This window comes from Ambystoma mexicanum, chromosome 10, assembly GCF_040938575.1.
Source record: "Ambystoma mexicanum isolate Mex_15411 chromosome 10, UKY_AmexF1_1, whole genome shotgun sequence".
Taxonomy (NCBI): Eukaryota; Metazoa; Chordata; class Amphibia; order Caudata; family Ambystomatidae; genus Ambystoma; species Ambystoma mexicanum.
This window is the reverse complement of record NC_090932.1, coordinates 254,237,408-254,251,533: the sequence shown is the minus strand read 5'-3', so window position 1 is coordinate 254,251,533 and position 14,126 is coordinate 254,237,408. Positions and strand designations below refer to the sequence as shown.

The 14,126-nt window shown below is 42.2% G+C and overlaps 1 protein-coding gene across 1 annotated transcript in view; it reads right to left on the bottom strand.

The window, feature by feature from the left end:
• The window catches only part of LOC138491329 (mucin-2-like), a 129,183-nt gene that overhangs the window by 21,417 nt on the left and 93,640 nt on the right, over positions 1-14,126 (bottom strand). Inside the window, exon 4 of the mRNA XM_069617788.1 lies at positions 6,368-6,477. Within this exon, the coding sequence (XP_069473889.1) occupies positions 6,368-6,477 (110 nt within the window). The remainder of the gene's footprint in view (positions 1-6,367; positions 6,478-14,126) is intronic.

The following is a 14,126-nucleotide window of genomic DNA, read 5'->3' as shown; positions in this document are numbered from 1 at the left end:
TATGCCTACCCAAGATGGGGACCAGGCTTTTCACAATGTTGAAGATACTTTCAGTCACTGCTTGTCACAGTCCCTTACCAGGACTCATCTGATGTGTCTCTTCTGCAGCATAATCCCCTTCCGTAACTCCTTCATCCACAATTAAACAATGGCCCTAATTTCTATGGACATCCCTTGGGATGGCCCGCCACACCAAACCTCTGAAACTAATGAGTCTGCTCCACCAACATCCTATGTAAAGGGTCCACCTCACTTCACAGGTGGCTACTAGGGAAATCATGAATAGGAAAGAAAACACATGCAAAACAATTTTTACCAGGGCCTGCAAGCAATCTGAACCATTCTGGTTAATTCCAGTGGAATACAGGTACCAGCACATAAAACGACTTTCATTACAGATGGTGAACACCAGAATGGGTTCAGCATCATGTCTTGCATTCTTATCGTCTCCTGCATTTCATTAAAATCTTCACGTCGTAACACAGATTTGACACAAGACAATCCATTAATGTATTCTTTTTCTCTAGACCCCGCTCCATTATAAAAGCCCTTTCAGGTAGCAAGCAAGGGCAGTTATGGTTTTGCAAATTGAAGACATGTAGCTTGTCCACTTACTTGAGACATTGTGCTTCCTATTGCCAAATACTGTGACATTGCTTCCAAACAGTGAGGGGTTGTTTGACTAGACATCTAAGTGCTGTGTCTTACTTTATTGTAAGAGTTATTTGGTTAATCAATTGATTGCAGACCCAAAGAACCACTGCCCTCCCTGCTTCTACAATATTCATGAAACATACTAGCACCTTAGTGTGATCGGAAACTCCAAAGCTCAGTTCCACAACAACTGATCATCTTGCCAGCACTGCTGATCAGCATTATGGTATGAAGCTTCCTGTGGCATGCAGCATTAACTGTGCTTTATCAAACATGGCTGGAGGTGAATCCTCTGACATTCTGCCGAACTCATAGTTGGGCAGTGCAGGAATGCAGCGGTATATGGTAATACCGCTGCATTTATCCTGCAATGACCAACTCTTAATGAGGCCCATATATCAATTAAAGAGCTACACATTGTTACTTAAGGAAAATATGTAAATACAGTGCTCTGAGATGCTTATTTTACATGGTTTTTAATTATATATTCACAGTGCTAATAATGTTTTGGTGAGAGCATAGCTCAAACACAATAGGCCACATTAGAAGTTTGTTGCTGCAGGAAAAGTGGTGGTAAGTGGGACCACCACTTTTCCGGCACCGGCAAACTACAACTTTGCCGGGGGTGGAGGGATCACTGATTTACCTCAAGCTCTTCGCTAAAATCAGGCACATACTGGCAAACAACTGCCAGTATTAACGGCACTGGTATTACCAGTGCCGCTAATACCAGCAATCCCCATCGAAAGGGGATTTATTGCCCTTTCCGCCACTTGGAATGTCCTGGTATTACCCGGATATCAGGAGGCCGAAATGCTAGGGCAGTTTTCCTGTTTTCCGCCGGAATTACCAGCTGGATACCAGCAAACTTTTAATGAGGCCCAATGGGTAGAAGTATTGCTTGTACAATAAAGCAATGCCTTCTTGGTCTGATTACATAAAACAAATCACCTAATCAAAGCTGAAGGTTCATGCAGGTCTCCTGCCAAGAAACTCAAATTCATAGCGTGAATGCTTAAGAAATCTTTCAGATTTGAAAAATAGCAAGCAGATTGCTACAAAACTATAGCAATAGAAAGTCACCTGACTCAATAATTCTTTATCTTCTTAATTGTGATGTATGGCCAACGTACCCTATGAATCAATACAAATGTTCAGAGAAGAACCCTCTTGATGGCAACATGTTGCTGTTGCATTATGGTACTCAGGGGATTGCAAAATTGGTATGTTTGTCATTGCAGCTGAGGTTTGTTATTCTAATGATCTTGAATTAAGAAATAATGTGTTTACTGGATGCGTCTCTATGAAAGGCTGCAAGATAAAGCAAAGTAGAGTTATCATTTTTTAAAACATTTTTTTTAAAGAACCAATTACTGGCATCTGAGTGTGAAACCATAATAAAACTTGTTTAAATTTTATGACAAACTGAGGATGTCGGATTCAGCATTACTAAAGAGTAATTCATTTTCATTTGGGGTGCAAGTTTTGTTCTAATGTATTTATTGTATACTTGGTTAATGCAAATCTTAGACACATTACAAGACAAACAAAATCACACAATTCATCAATAATCACATGCATTTATAAAGCCCATTCATAATACTGTAAAGCTAATAATAAACAGGCAGATAATATTCATTACTTAATCCGTTTTTAGAAATTCTAGCCATATAAATACGAAGTGGAAGTAATAACTAAAGATTCACCTGAAAAATGTTACTCTAAAATTGATTAAAATAAACATCATGTATATTATGTAAAACATTGATGTAACCTATTACATAATTAGTTATCATACAGTGACAATTTGTAAGAATATGTCGAATTGTTTCAATTTCCTGCACACAAAGCCTGCACAATCAATATTCCTGTTTAATACCATGCCAAACTGCTACATTTTCATAAGTAGGCACTTGATTAATTCTCATTCTTAATATGAAGTTTCTCAAACCAACACTACAACATTTTTATCAATAGTTGAACGGATGGGGAGAATAAGAACCCTGAGATACATAATAGTAGTTATGTTTACGTGCATGTCTGCTTATTAAAAGGCTTCTACACGAATAGCTGGCTTTTTTCCTTAACATTTTGATCACAGACATGATGATTAAAGGTTCCTCTAACATAAAAGAAATCCCCCTAAATAAAGCTAAAATCTAATTCTCTCATTCTTCAAGGGCTTTTGTTTTGGGTTTCATTTGTTTTGCCATTACTGTGAAGTAACTCAGGGAGGATTCTCTTTTAACATCATCATACAACAAGTTCAGATACAATACCCCTTGTTTAATCTCCCAAACAGCTTGTAGTTATCATTTTCCAATCTCACAATTGATTATCTTAATAGGAACACACTCAGGGAGATCCAACAAATACCTCCAGGCCTTGCCTTCCAAGCAATGCACCTAGTCTGTTTCGGATAGCTTTTAATTTCTGACCTGTATCACCATGTATTCATTTTTGTACTTATCTCAACTCCATGTGCTATTTCTTTCTCCCCTTGAAATAGCAGAAGAGGGCTACAACCCCTGAGAACCTTGTCAAAAATGTTAAGTAATGTAATGAATGTTGGTTTAGAACTGAAAATAAACTATCCATGGCAGCATTTTTGGAGCACTAAGAAGCTTTGGTTCATTGTTGGTCAGGGATAGTGGCAGAAATATGGATAGCTTAGTCAGAACTTTAAGCAATACATATATATTAGTCTTAGGGAAATCATTAGTGGATGAGGCCTATAGTCATGGTTGTTTTAACAAGATACATTACAACAGTTTACTGACAGCCATGCAAGCCACATACGTGTCATCTTGCCAGGAATTCAGGTGAAGCTAACAGGTATTTGGAAGTCTGGGGGATTTTATATAGACTCATTAAAGCTCTGAAATAGTAATAATGTGTATGCATTTAGAGTTTTTCAGATATCCTGAGATCCCGCGATTCCTATTGTTTAAAGGGTGGGCTTCAGTAGTCAAAGAGAGCCTCAGGGAATGCCGCTTCCACAGTGGACATTGAAGATCCTACTCTGTGGAGTCAGTGAGCAAGTTGCAACCTTCCATGAGTCAGACGCCAGTCTGGTATGAACCACTGGAAGTACTTTTTATCTACCAAGCATATGTGGATGTGGGTTTGTATTGGAAAGCACATTTCCGAGTCAAATCCACCTTGGAAAATGAATTCAGGCGAGTACTCATCACCTATAGCATTCTGTCACATGTTTCCTTTGAAAATGTTTCATATTTTGATATATTTACAGGAAACAATGAAGTTCTTATTCTGTATTCATATTATAATGACATACAAAGGTAGCACATTGAGAAAGCCCGATGAAGCGGCCAAAACAAAGCACCACCAAACTAACTTGAGAATATAAAACTAATATGATAGAACCACTAACTGAGCCAGTCAAGTCACCTGTCTTGAGGACTCCTTCAACGTGACCAAGTGCCAACAAACCAATTCAAAGACATCAAGCCAACTGGTTCAAAAATGTGCAAGGCATCAGAAATTCCTGATCAACACGGGCAACCCACCAGCCTGAGGAGACTAATGTAGATGAACCAGCGGTCTAGGTACTGGTCCAAAGCACGCTAGGTGACCTGCCACACAAGCCATTATCTCAGTGCTCAATACTGGTTAAATTCTGTAAAAAAAACTTAGCCTAAGAAAGGAAACCTCTTCAGAGGGTGTTTTTTAGTATTCTTCCATTCAATAATTGATTGCCTGTTGCCTATTTCTCACCTCCGTCGTACATTACAGTTGACAACAGTTCAGTCTACCTATTGTTTATATTCAGTCTGCCATTGATGGAATCTTTCCTTGCAAGGTGGGTGTTATTGTTGTTTGTGTTTATTCTGTTTGTCGAAATGTGTACTTATTATATGTATAGACTTCTTTGAAGAGTCATTTGTCTTTAGTATTTACTGTACAGTGATTGGATGCTCCCTCTGCTGACCCACCTTACTAGAGAACATTGCCCACCGTCATCCATTTCTGCCAAATACAAAGGGGGCATTCTATGTACTGTTGTACCATTAACCATTAAGATTGGTTATACTCTAAGCCAATGTTGTGGTATAAATCTTGGTTTAGCGTATGGGAGACTTGTATGCTCCTTTTGCACATTCTGATCAGCAAGCACTAGATTAAGCCTTCTCAACCTTAAAGTGCATGGACATCTCTGTAGCCAGATTGGCCTGTGGGAGGAAAGTGAGTTCCCCAGTGTTAGTCAGGTGACCCTGCTTGATCTATTGAAAATACTGTAACCTTTGGAGGAAAGAATGCAGAGAGTATAAGCCCCAATGGCTAAAAGGATCTCTGATCTCCAATAAGCAGCAATCGCCGTAAAAGGGCAGGTAGGAAATGATGGGGATATTGATGTGGGGTGACTATTCCCAGAGCCTGGGTATTGTAGCCTTATATATTGCAAGGCAAGCAGGGGGTTTGCTGCAACTGAGTTAAAGATAGGAAGCCTCTTTTTAAAAAATAAAGGGAAGCTTGGCCTTAAGGAAATTCTTTATGGAGCAACAGCCACATCGGGTACAAAAGCAGACAAAACCTTTTCACCTTAGAAAAGTCCCAGTTAGAGCTGGAGGCCAGAAGGAGGCTCGGAGTGGCCTCTAGGGAAATAGGGCAATCCCCGAACCAAAAATGCAAAAGGCTAGTGTGGGCCAGTTTTATGGGTCAAAGTTGGCCACTTTTTTTGTCCAATGTGGGCCAGGTTAATCAGTTACTTCGCCATGCAGCTAGTAGTTTTGAATAGTATTACTGAATAAATAGTCTTTAAAATGCACAGTTTGCATCATATTTTATCAACAAAAATTCCCCGTTGGATTTTACTCAAACAGTCTGTCACAAAAGGAATGAATTGCCACTTGCAACCGTGGATACTGTTTTATTGGTGCCTGGAGTAATTTTATGGTACAGTCCGACCGTGGCCTGAAGTTTGAAGCAAGGGCATGTCAGGAGAGGAGGTTAGTTCTAGGGACCCAGAGGGCTGGGCATGCCCAGGTTCCTAATAGGTAAGGATCTGGTTCAAACGTATGAAACAGGGAAGGGTATGATGAGCAGTTCCAAGGTTGATAGCAAACATTTCCCCTCCACGAGGTGGATCAAGTGTCGTGGTGGATCCCCAGTTGAATTCTCGATCAGCCCAGGGCACATATATCATTATTTAGAGGGCAACTGAGGATAGGCCCATTTATTGCAACATGAAAGAGTCCACCCTAAGCTAATTCTGTAAGACTCCCACATAGTGCTACGTCTGCTCAGGAGAACTCTCAAAGATTGCTATTAAACCATTTAAAGCTTTGGCATGCTTATCTTTGATGTACCTAGGTGGATGGCAAAGTATTACTGGCGTGGTCACACTTGAGGGCGCACAAACTTTGGTGGTTCCTACCAAGTATATGCACCTCGCATGGACAAACCCAAGCCGGCTGTACACCCGCAACGTTCTGTTTCATGTGATGCAACGTTTGTACATTGTCAAGTAAGTGTTAGTGCCTATATTCTGGGGTAAGACCTTCTTGATATAATCTGATAATTGAAAAGCTAATTAAACAGATGTAGTAGACATCAGCAAGTTCAATCCTGCTTCTGATCTCCGAGGTGCAGGGTGTGAACTGTGATCTCAGATACTTACTTTGGCAGATGTTCTTTGGTCAAAATACAGGTTGGGGAGGGGGCTGCCAGCACCCTGCAACATCTACCTTACCTGATCTCTAAACAGCCGAAGAAAGGTCTTGTACTCAGAGGAGCAGTTCCTGTTCAGTAGCTGGCTGAGCTGGAGGCTGCGGAGTCTTATTCTTATATCCACCCTCTGCTCTGTGAAATAAAAAACGGTCCATCTTCAGGTTATCACCAAGTCACATCAATTGAAAGGAATGAGTATGCATAACACTTTTAGAAGTTAAGCTATGCTCTGAAAATGCACACCATTTCTGTTCTATAGCATCTTCAGGTTATCACCAAGTCACATCAATTGAAAGGAATGAGTATGCATAACACTTTTAGAAGTTAAGCTATGCTCTGAAAAAGCACACCATTTCTGTTCTATAGCACTCTTAGCAGTACCACTGTCATTCAGCTTTCAGACTAATGCAGGAAAGACATGATATATGACACATCACTATCAGAGCATAGCATTGAAAATCAACAGTAACTACTAGACGTTCCTGCACATTGCTGATGTTTGGCAGTGCTCTGAAATAGCTCTTACTTGTCTGTGCCTGTGGCACCTCACTCAGTTCTGGCACTGCATCCTGATGCAAACTCTTAGCACCAGTTGCTAATTTCAAACTTAATGGGGAGAACACACTAAGTTATAATAGAGCACCTCATCCCAGTTGTTCTGTATTATTATTATTATTTTTTTTTTTAAAGAAATATGTGTTTAATGATAGTTTTAATTATATATTTTGTTAACATGGGTTGGCTCATTTAGTATCTATGAAATGTTTTGAAGCAACATTGTTTCAAGCTGTTTGGTATGCCTCAGGCCATGTCAATTGAATTTTCGTATTTAGAATTTGACCTCAGAGGCATGATTTATGACTATATTTAAGGTTGTTATGTTATATGAACAACTGCGAGTGCACCATAACGGCACTATAATGGTGAGCTTCTTAAGATCTTTTATGGAGCTTCATAATTGTCAATCTTTGGGTGTTATGGGTGCCATTGTATCCCTTTACACTAAATGGCAAACAGGGTGCCTAAACATCTCTAGACCTGGGGCCGTGCATCTAGTGAGAAATAGATGGAAACAGGTTCTAATCTCGCACAATCATGCTCAAATCTCATGAACCGCTACACAAAAAGTTCAAGTGGCCCTTACTGTGATTATAGAACTGTTTGCCTTACTAAACCCACTTACATTATTGCATTTCCAAATAGCGCAATTGCGAGACAATATTTGCAACTCAAGTTTAATATCATTGAGGCTTTTGTCACTAATGGTGCTTTTCAAGGCTTACCACAAGCTGAAAGACGTTGTCGTCTCTGTGGTTCATTTGAAATAGAAACATTAGTCCATCTCATGACGGAGTGCGAGAGTTGAATGTGCATCAGAGCAAGTTATATGAACTCTTATGATAATGCTTTTAATGTGTCTGATATGTCCTCCCTTTGGCTGAGATTTTTAGCAGGAAATGATTGTAATTTACATGGTGACATTTTACTGGAAATGTGCTGCAATCTCAAAATGATTATATCGTTACACTGTTGAATATATCTTTCTAATTACCTATCTTTGCAGGCATATTTTTAACTTTTATCAATGACTTCTGTTGCTTTTTGAAGTACGGTTAGTCTATTTTTATTGTTTTAAGAGGCTTGATTGTTTTATGCTCTTTGTTATATATGTAACTATGTTTTGTATTGCGTTGTGTTGTTTACACAAGCCACTCGGCTGAAAGTATATTACAAATAAATAAATAAACAATTTAATGATCTGGCTATTCATCTAATAGAGTTAGATTTCTCATACTGCCAGAAAAAGATTTGAAACTCAAAATATTGGGACTGATGATAATCACAATAGTTTGGAAGGAGGGGCACATCTCGAAATTCCTGTGTCGTATTGCTGGTATTGCTTAAAAGTTGACTTTAAAATGTATTCTAAAATATGGGGAAAGCACCTGGTAGGACTTATTCTACCCCGTGTACACGAGCCAAAGTGCCTGAGGAGTGGAATTTTCTGAGTGTTAATTGGCAATGTGGTATATTTCTGACATGCCTTGGCAAATGGCACTGGTAGCCATGCTGGTAAACCGTCAGGCTGCCGCCGGACTCGTGATGAATTACCGCCACCTGACTTGCCAGAATAACCGGGCCATTACAGCCCCAGCAGTCCGGTAAATCAGGTGGTGGCAATTGTTACTCCCCAATCCCTTTCGAGTTCCATAAGACTCAATGGGAATGGGGAGGATGGAAGCACCGTTACTGTGCGCAACAATGCCAGTGCTTCCTCAAAGTCTGCTGATGGGTACCGTTCTGCCCGCTAGGGTCAGACCTGGTGGGCGAAATGGCACCCGCCAGCAGTCTCGTAGTTTGCCGGTCCGGAAACAATGGTGCCAGTAAGCTTACCGGCACCGTTGTTTCCGTACCGGCAAACTTGTAATGAGGCCCCATGTTTACTTTTATAGTTTCAAACTCATATATTCCTATTTTAAATAGGGGTATTTGGTATTTGAATCTACAAACTTGGTTTTGCTGTTTGCTGTGCAAATCAGTTATACAGTGTATTTTCAAAATGGTGAAGTAATTCACATTTATTTTATCAGAGGAATCATTGTTACTGAGTCTGACTGATTCTCCTTGAAAACTCTATGTGATGTACAGGAAGGGGTGCACAGTCAGCTGGCCGATGGGCAGGAGTTCTCCCTATGGGCCAGCAGCATCATAAAGCCCAGGGCTGAACTCTTGCTATGATTTAGGGATGCCAGGTGCCTCTGCATGTAATCCCAACCCACTCCACCCTCAATCCAAGGTTCCCGCAACAGCATGAGGGGGTTGGTATCCCATGCAATTTCTACTGCTGCAGAACGATGACTCGCATGTGATTTAGTCATGCTAATGTGTGATTTCAATTGTTGCAATCATTGCAATCGCATATTAGCATAGCACTTCTACTCAGTCATCAATGCACACAGGTGGCTGGTGGATACCAGTCGTCTAGGGCCAAACAGCTTATAGTGAATTGCATGACAGGTAGCTCAGTGGGCTAGGTACTTGCTGCTGACAGCTGTGCTCACACTGCAGGTAAGTCCTGCAATGGTGAATGCAGTCTTTCTTTCTGCAGTTAATAAACTATGTACCATTAACATGACGAATACCACTTCTTCTGTGGATCCCAGTGAAAAGCACTATATCCAACACACTAACAAGGAGGTTCATATTAACAATGGCTTGGGCACTCTGCCTTTGTACATAACATATCTCTCAGATTCACCGCAGAGTGTTTGCAGGAGGAACAATAATCCATGAAATGGTGACTGAGCAATTTTAACAATGTGTGCAGAGGTATTGTGTGGCAGTGCTTCTGAGCATGCAGGTGTTTACAGTGGTGTGTATGGAGGGGGATATTTGAAATATTTTCAAACTGGTCTGGAATGCAATACTGCTCGGGCTGCTAGTGACGTCCCAGTCTGCTCAGGTCTATGTGCTTAAAAGCAAATCTGAACGAGTCATGGCAGAGTGAAAATGGTTATGAGAAGGAGGCGACGGGTAAGAGAAAGGTGCTGGCTGACAGAAGGTGCCAGTACAAAGGTTTCTGTTCAGAAATCCGAATTACAGTGCAGTCATTGTACCGCCAGGTGTGGCCTTTTTAGACGGTGTAATGGGGGTGTTAATGCACCACCGATTAGGGAGAAGCCGTCCATCAACTGAGCGAGCCAGCTCGGTGCAAACACTGAACGCACCCTCAGCTTATTCTTGCTGCTAAGGATGCGTTCCTGGACTGGCTTTGACACAGAACTAGTACCCAAGAGCACATCCCCAATGTGCCATGCAAGGCTGGGATATTTCGCTTCCCAAACCATGCACGGCCTAGTGTGATGGAGGCTGGTGTACTGCAGGGCTGCATTTGTTGAGGGGGTGCTCCTGTGTATCCCCACACATTCAGAGGTCCCGGGCCGGCCAAATGAAGACGCTCGAGTTCCACTTCACCTGTGCAGGGACCATCAAGCTCTCTCTGCCTCCTAGTTCCTGTTGCATGCTCTGCAGAAGCCGAAGGGCGATTGTGACAGGCAGCATGAGGCGGGCGGTGTCCGGAGTCCAGACCTGGTCTGCAGAGAAGACAAATACATCTGTATGTATTTGCGTTTGTGCATGTATTCTTGCAAGTGATTGTGTCAGAAAACTGTGCACGTGACAGAGATGGAGTGTATTTTGTTTGGGAACACGAATGACTAAAAGTATGTGTGCTTTAGGAATGTGTGTGCTTGCATTTGAACCGACAAGGGAGCAGGCTTCTGAATGGGGATAGCCGGCTCCAACATTGACCTAACCAGCAAGGAGAGGTTTTCTTACTTTGTCTTTGCGTTTTCTTTTCTGGTGTTTAGAACAAAGCCAGCATGATGAGTGTTCTTAACTGGGAGTTAGGCATTCCATTTGTGCAGCTAGCAAGGGCATATTTGCTCACTTCAGTATGGCATTTTACAGGGATTTAGGGCAAAGCCAAAATGCTGAGTGTTCTTACGTTGGGGGGTACATTTGTGCAGTGAGGAAGGACGTGTTTTCATGCTATGGCATTGCATTTGTACTGATGTTTAGATCAAAGCCAACATGATGAGTGTTCTTATATTGGGGAGGAGGTACTTTTTTGCAGCTAGCAAAGCACATTTCTTTCTTACTGTCGCCGGTATTTTCTTTAGTGGCATGAAGGGCAAATCCAATATAAGGGTTCTTTCGTAGCCATACTGTCCTACATAAGTGCAGACAGTATGCAAATGGTTTCTTGCAGTGGCATGGCATTTTTTCTCTGGCATTAGGGGCAAAGCCAAAAGAAATAGGTTCTTTAGAGGGATAGTAGCATTTCTGGCCGAGCCAGCATGGCCATGGCTTGTTATAGAATCATTACTGGACATATGGTTGAAGAAAACATGACTATGTTCTTATGTGGGAATGCTGACATATATTAGTGCAGTCAGCATGGACATTTTTGGGATTAGTCTGCATCAAAATATTTGTTTTACATTGACAGAATGTTGGTGCATAGTGTGCAAAGACATTACGATAATGCCATGGAGAATGCTTCTCTGCACTTTTGGTGGCATCCAGTAGATTGCTTCATGCCTTACCCTACAGAACTGATTGTAAACTGCGTTGCTTTTGACCCAGTTTTTCCCAAAATGTGTGCTGTAGAATTCACCATTTCAATCCATTATTTAAAAAAAGTAAAAGAGGGAGAATCCCCCCTCGACTACATGGTTGATTTGGGCAACTTCGCTATGTCCAATCACTCCTGTATCTTCATCGCAAATGTTTATGACAAACTCATAAAAAATATTCACCATCACACATGATATATTACTAGATCTGGAAGAACCCCTCACCCCATCCAGGAAACCTTGCGGTGGATTACAGCTATTAGTCAGTATTTTTGTTTTAAAAATACCCAAAATTGGTACTATTCCCCATGAGATGCCCAGATGAGGATACTTTGAAAAGCTTAACTTCCCTTCCATTTGAGATACTCGGATCATCCATCAGATATCTGGGTAGTCACTTAACTAAACACTTAGGTAAGTTTTACATGGGCAACTTCCCACATGTTATGGGAAGGTTGGGTGAAGATCTGAACAAATGGTTGAATTGCCTTTGGCCTCGACGCAGATGTTAAATGCAATTAAAATGAATATGCTTCCCAGAATTCTCTTTTTATTCCAAATGCTCCTGGCTAAAATCCCTGAAGCAGCCATACAGGAAATGACTCATCTTACACGGGACAAAAAGCTAGAAGACTTCTCCCCAAGGCAGAGAGCACGGTGGTTCTGCCACACGTTAAGCAATATTAGAAAGCATCCCCGCTGAGGGTCATGGTTGATCACTTGAGGGGGAAAACCGACTGTCACACTTCAACAGAAAAACATAACATGGTCAGAATGACCCTGCCATGATTTTCACCGCCCCCTGTCCCAATATCAAAAGGTTGAGTGAGAATACCCATTTTTCTGGGCATTTTCAAATGCATCCCATTTGGGAATTCAGGATGCTCTTTAAAATGCACAGAAACACCCCCTTATTTGTGCAAATGGGCAACCGGGGAAACATGGGCATCTGAATGAATGCATCTATGATGCTCTCATCCAATTGCCCTTTGTGAATTGGGCTGCTACTTTTTAGGCACAAGTGAGGAGATGAACTAGCTCCTCACTTGCAACCCAAAAAGTGTTCAGAATCTGCCCCTCAGTGCCTCTGTAACAGCCATCTTGGCCATACTCACTTTGGAAACGTTCACAAGCTAATCTCCCATACCATCATGACTGCCTTTATGACAAGAGAGTGACCATCCTTTCCACAGTGATCATGTGCAGATCTGGGTGTGGTGCATAATGGACAAAGTGGCCCAAACATATTTAAACAGACTACTTCAAGATTAACCACTATGATAATAATGACTTTTCCTTCGCAAAGCCAATTGCTTTGCATAAATGCATAGGAAGACTGTTATGAAGATGCCTTCTTATTATTGTCCCTATGTTACTATATGAATCTCAGTGTTTGTGTTCAGTGGTGAGGTCATGCAGTTCCAGAGTTAGAATCCCTGAGAATGTTGTTGCTTGACAATCAGCAGTTGATGTTTTGCTGCAGAGCTGGTCGGGGTCTCTGCTATGTATCTTCAGCAATAAGCATTAAACATATATTTAAGCTTACCTGATCTGGTTAATGTCCCAACATTGGCGACGAGGATGGGATATCTGGGGTAGTACCCATTGGGGACATGACCTGGGATCGCCGACGGAGTTTGAGACCCCCAGCCCCTGGCGCCTAGCAAAAAGGGGCCAACGCGATTCAGTGCCGATCATCGGGTCGGAGAAGCAGAGCTTCCCAGCAGCAGTGGAGTTGACCGGGAACGAGGCATATTACCTTGCACATTACCTCGCACAACTCCCCATCTTACAGAGCCAGCCCGGGAGGAGGTGTGATTTCTCAGCATCTGTTGGAGCAACGGTGCCCGCAACGGTGACAGGCGTCCCGTGTCAGTGCTTGTAAGGCGCTGGCCCGTCTGGTGAGCATATTTTGGAAGGAGCACCCATTGCCGTGAGGAGAAAACCCTCGTGCCTTAGTCACGAGACCCAGTCGCGTGACGTGCGCAGCGTCAGCTGTCCGCCAATGTCACTGCGCCTCCCGGAACCAGGAAGTCAGCGAGAGCCGTAGCGTCCTCCCTTGCGCATCCGCCCAGGGCCCATAAGGGAAGGCGGAGACGGGGCAGCAGCTGGGGTGCGACTGCGTGCTGCATTTAATGAGCAGTGGCCACGCGCCGCATCTGGAGGATCGTGTGGTGTTATTGGATTCAACTGCAATTATATGTACAGGATTTAATGAGCAGTGGCCACACGCCACATCAGAAGGATTGTGTGGTGTTATTGGATTATACTGCAATTATTTGTACAGGTGAGGGAGAAGTAAACAAACTAGCAAACCAGCTGAGGGCGAAGAAAGCTTCAAATATACTCTGTGATAGTAGTCATAATAGGAAGTACCCTCATTGTGTTGAGATTGTTTTAAACCAATCTACATTACAACAGCTATGGCCCTATCTGGTGTCCCGGGGCTGCACATGTTCATGCCAACTCCTGGCCCACCCAGGATTAAATGGGGCCCCTGGAAGAGAAGTTTCCTACATTATGTGAAGGCGACATGTGGAAATGGAATGTCGGTTGAGAGGAAAGTGTCCATGCTCATGCATATTCTTGGTTATGAAGGACAGCAAATCTATGAGACGCTTCCTAATATGGGTGAATTGATGT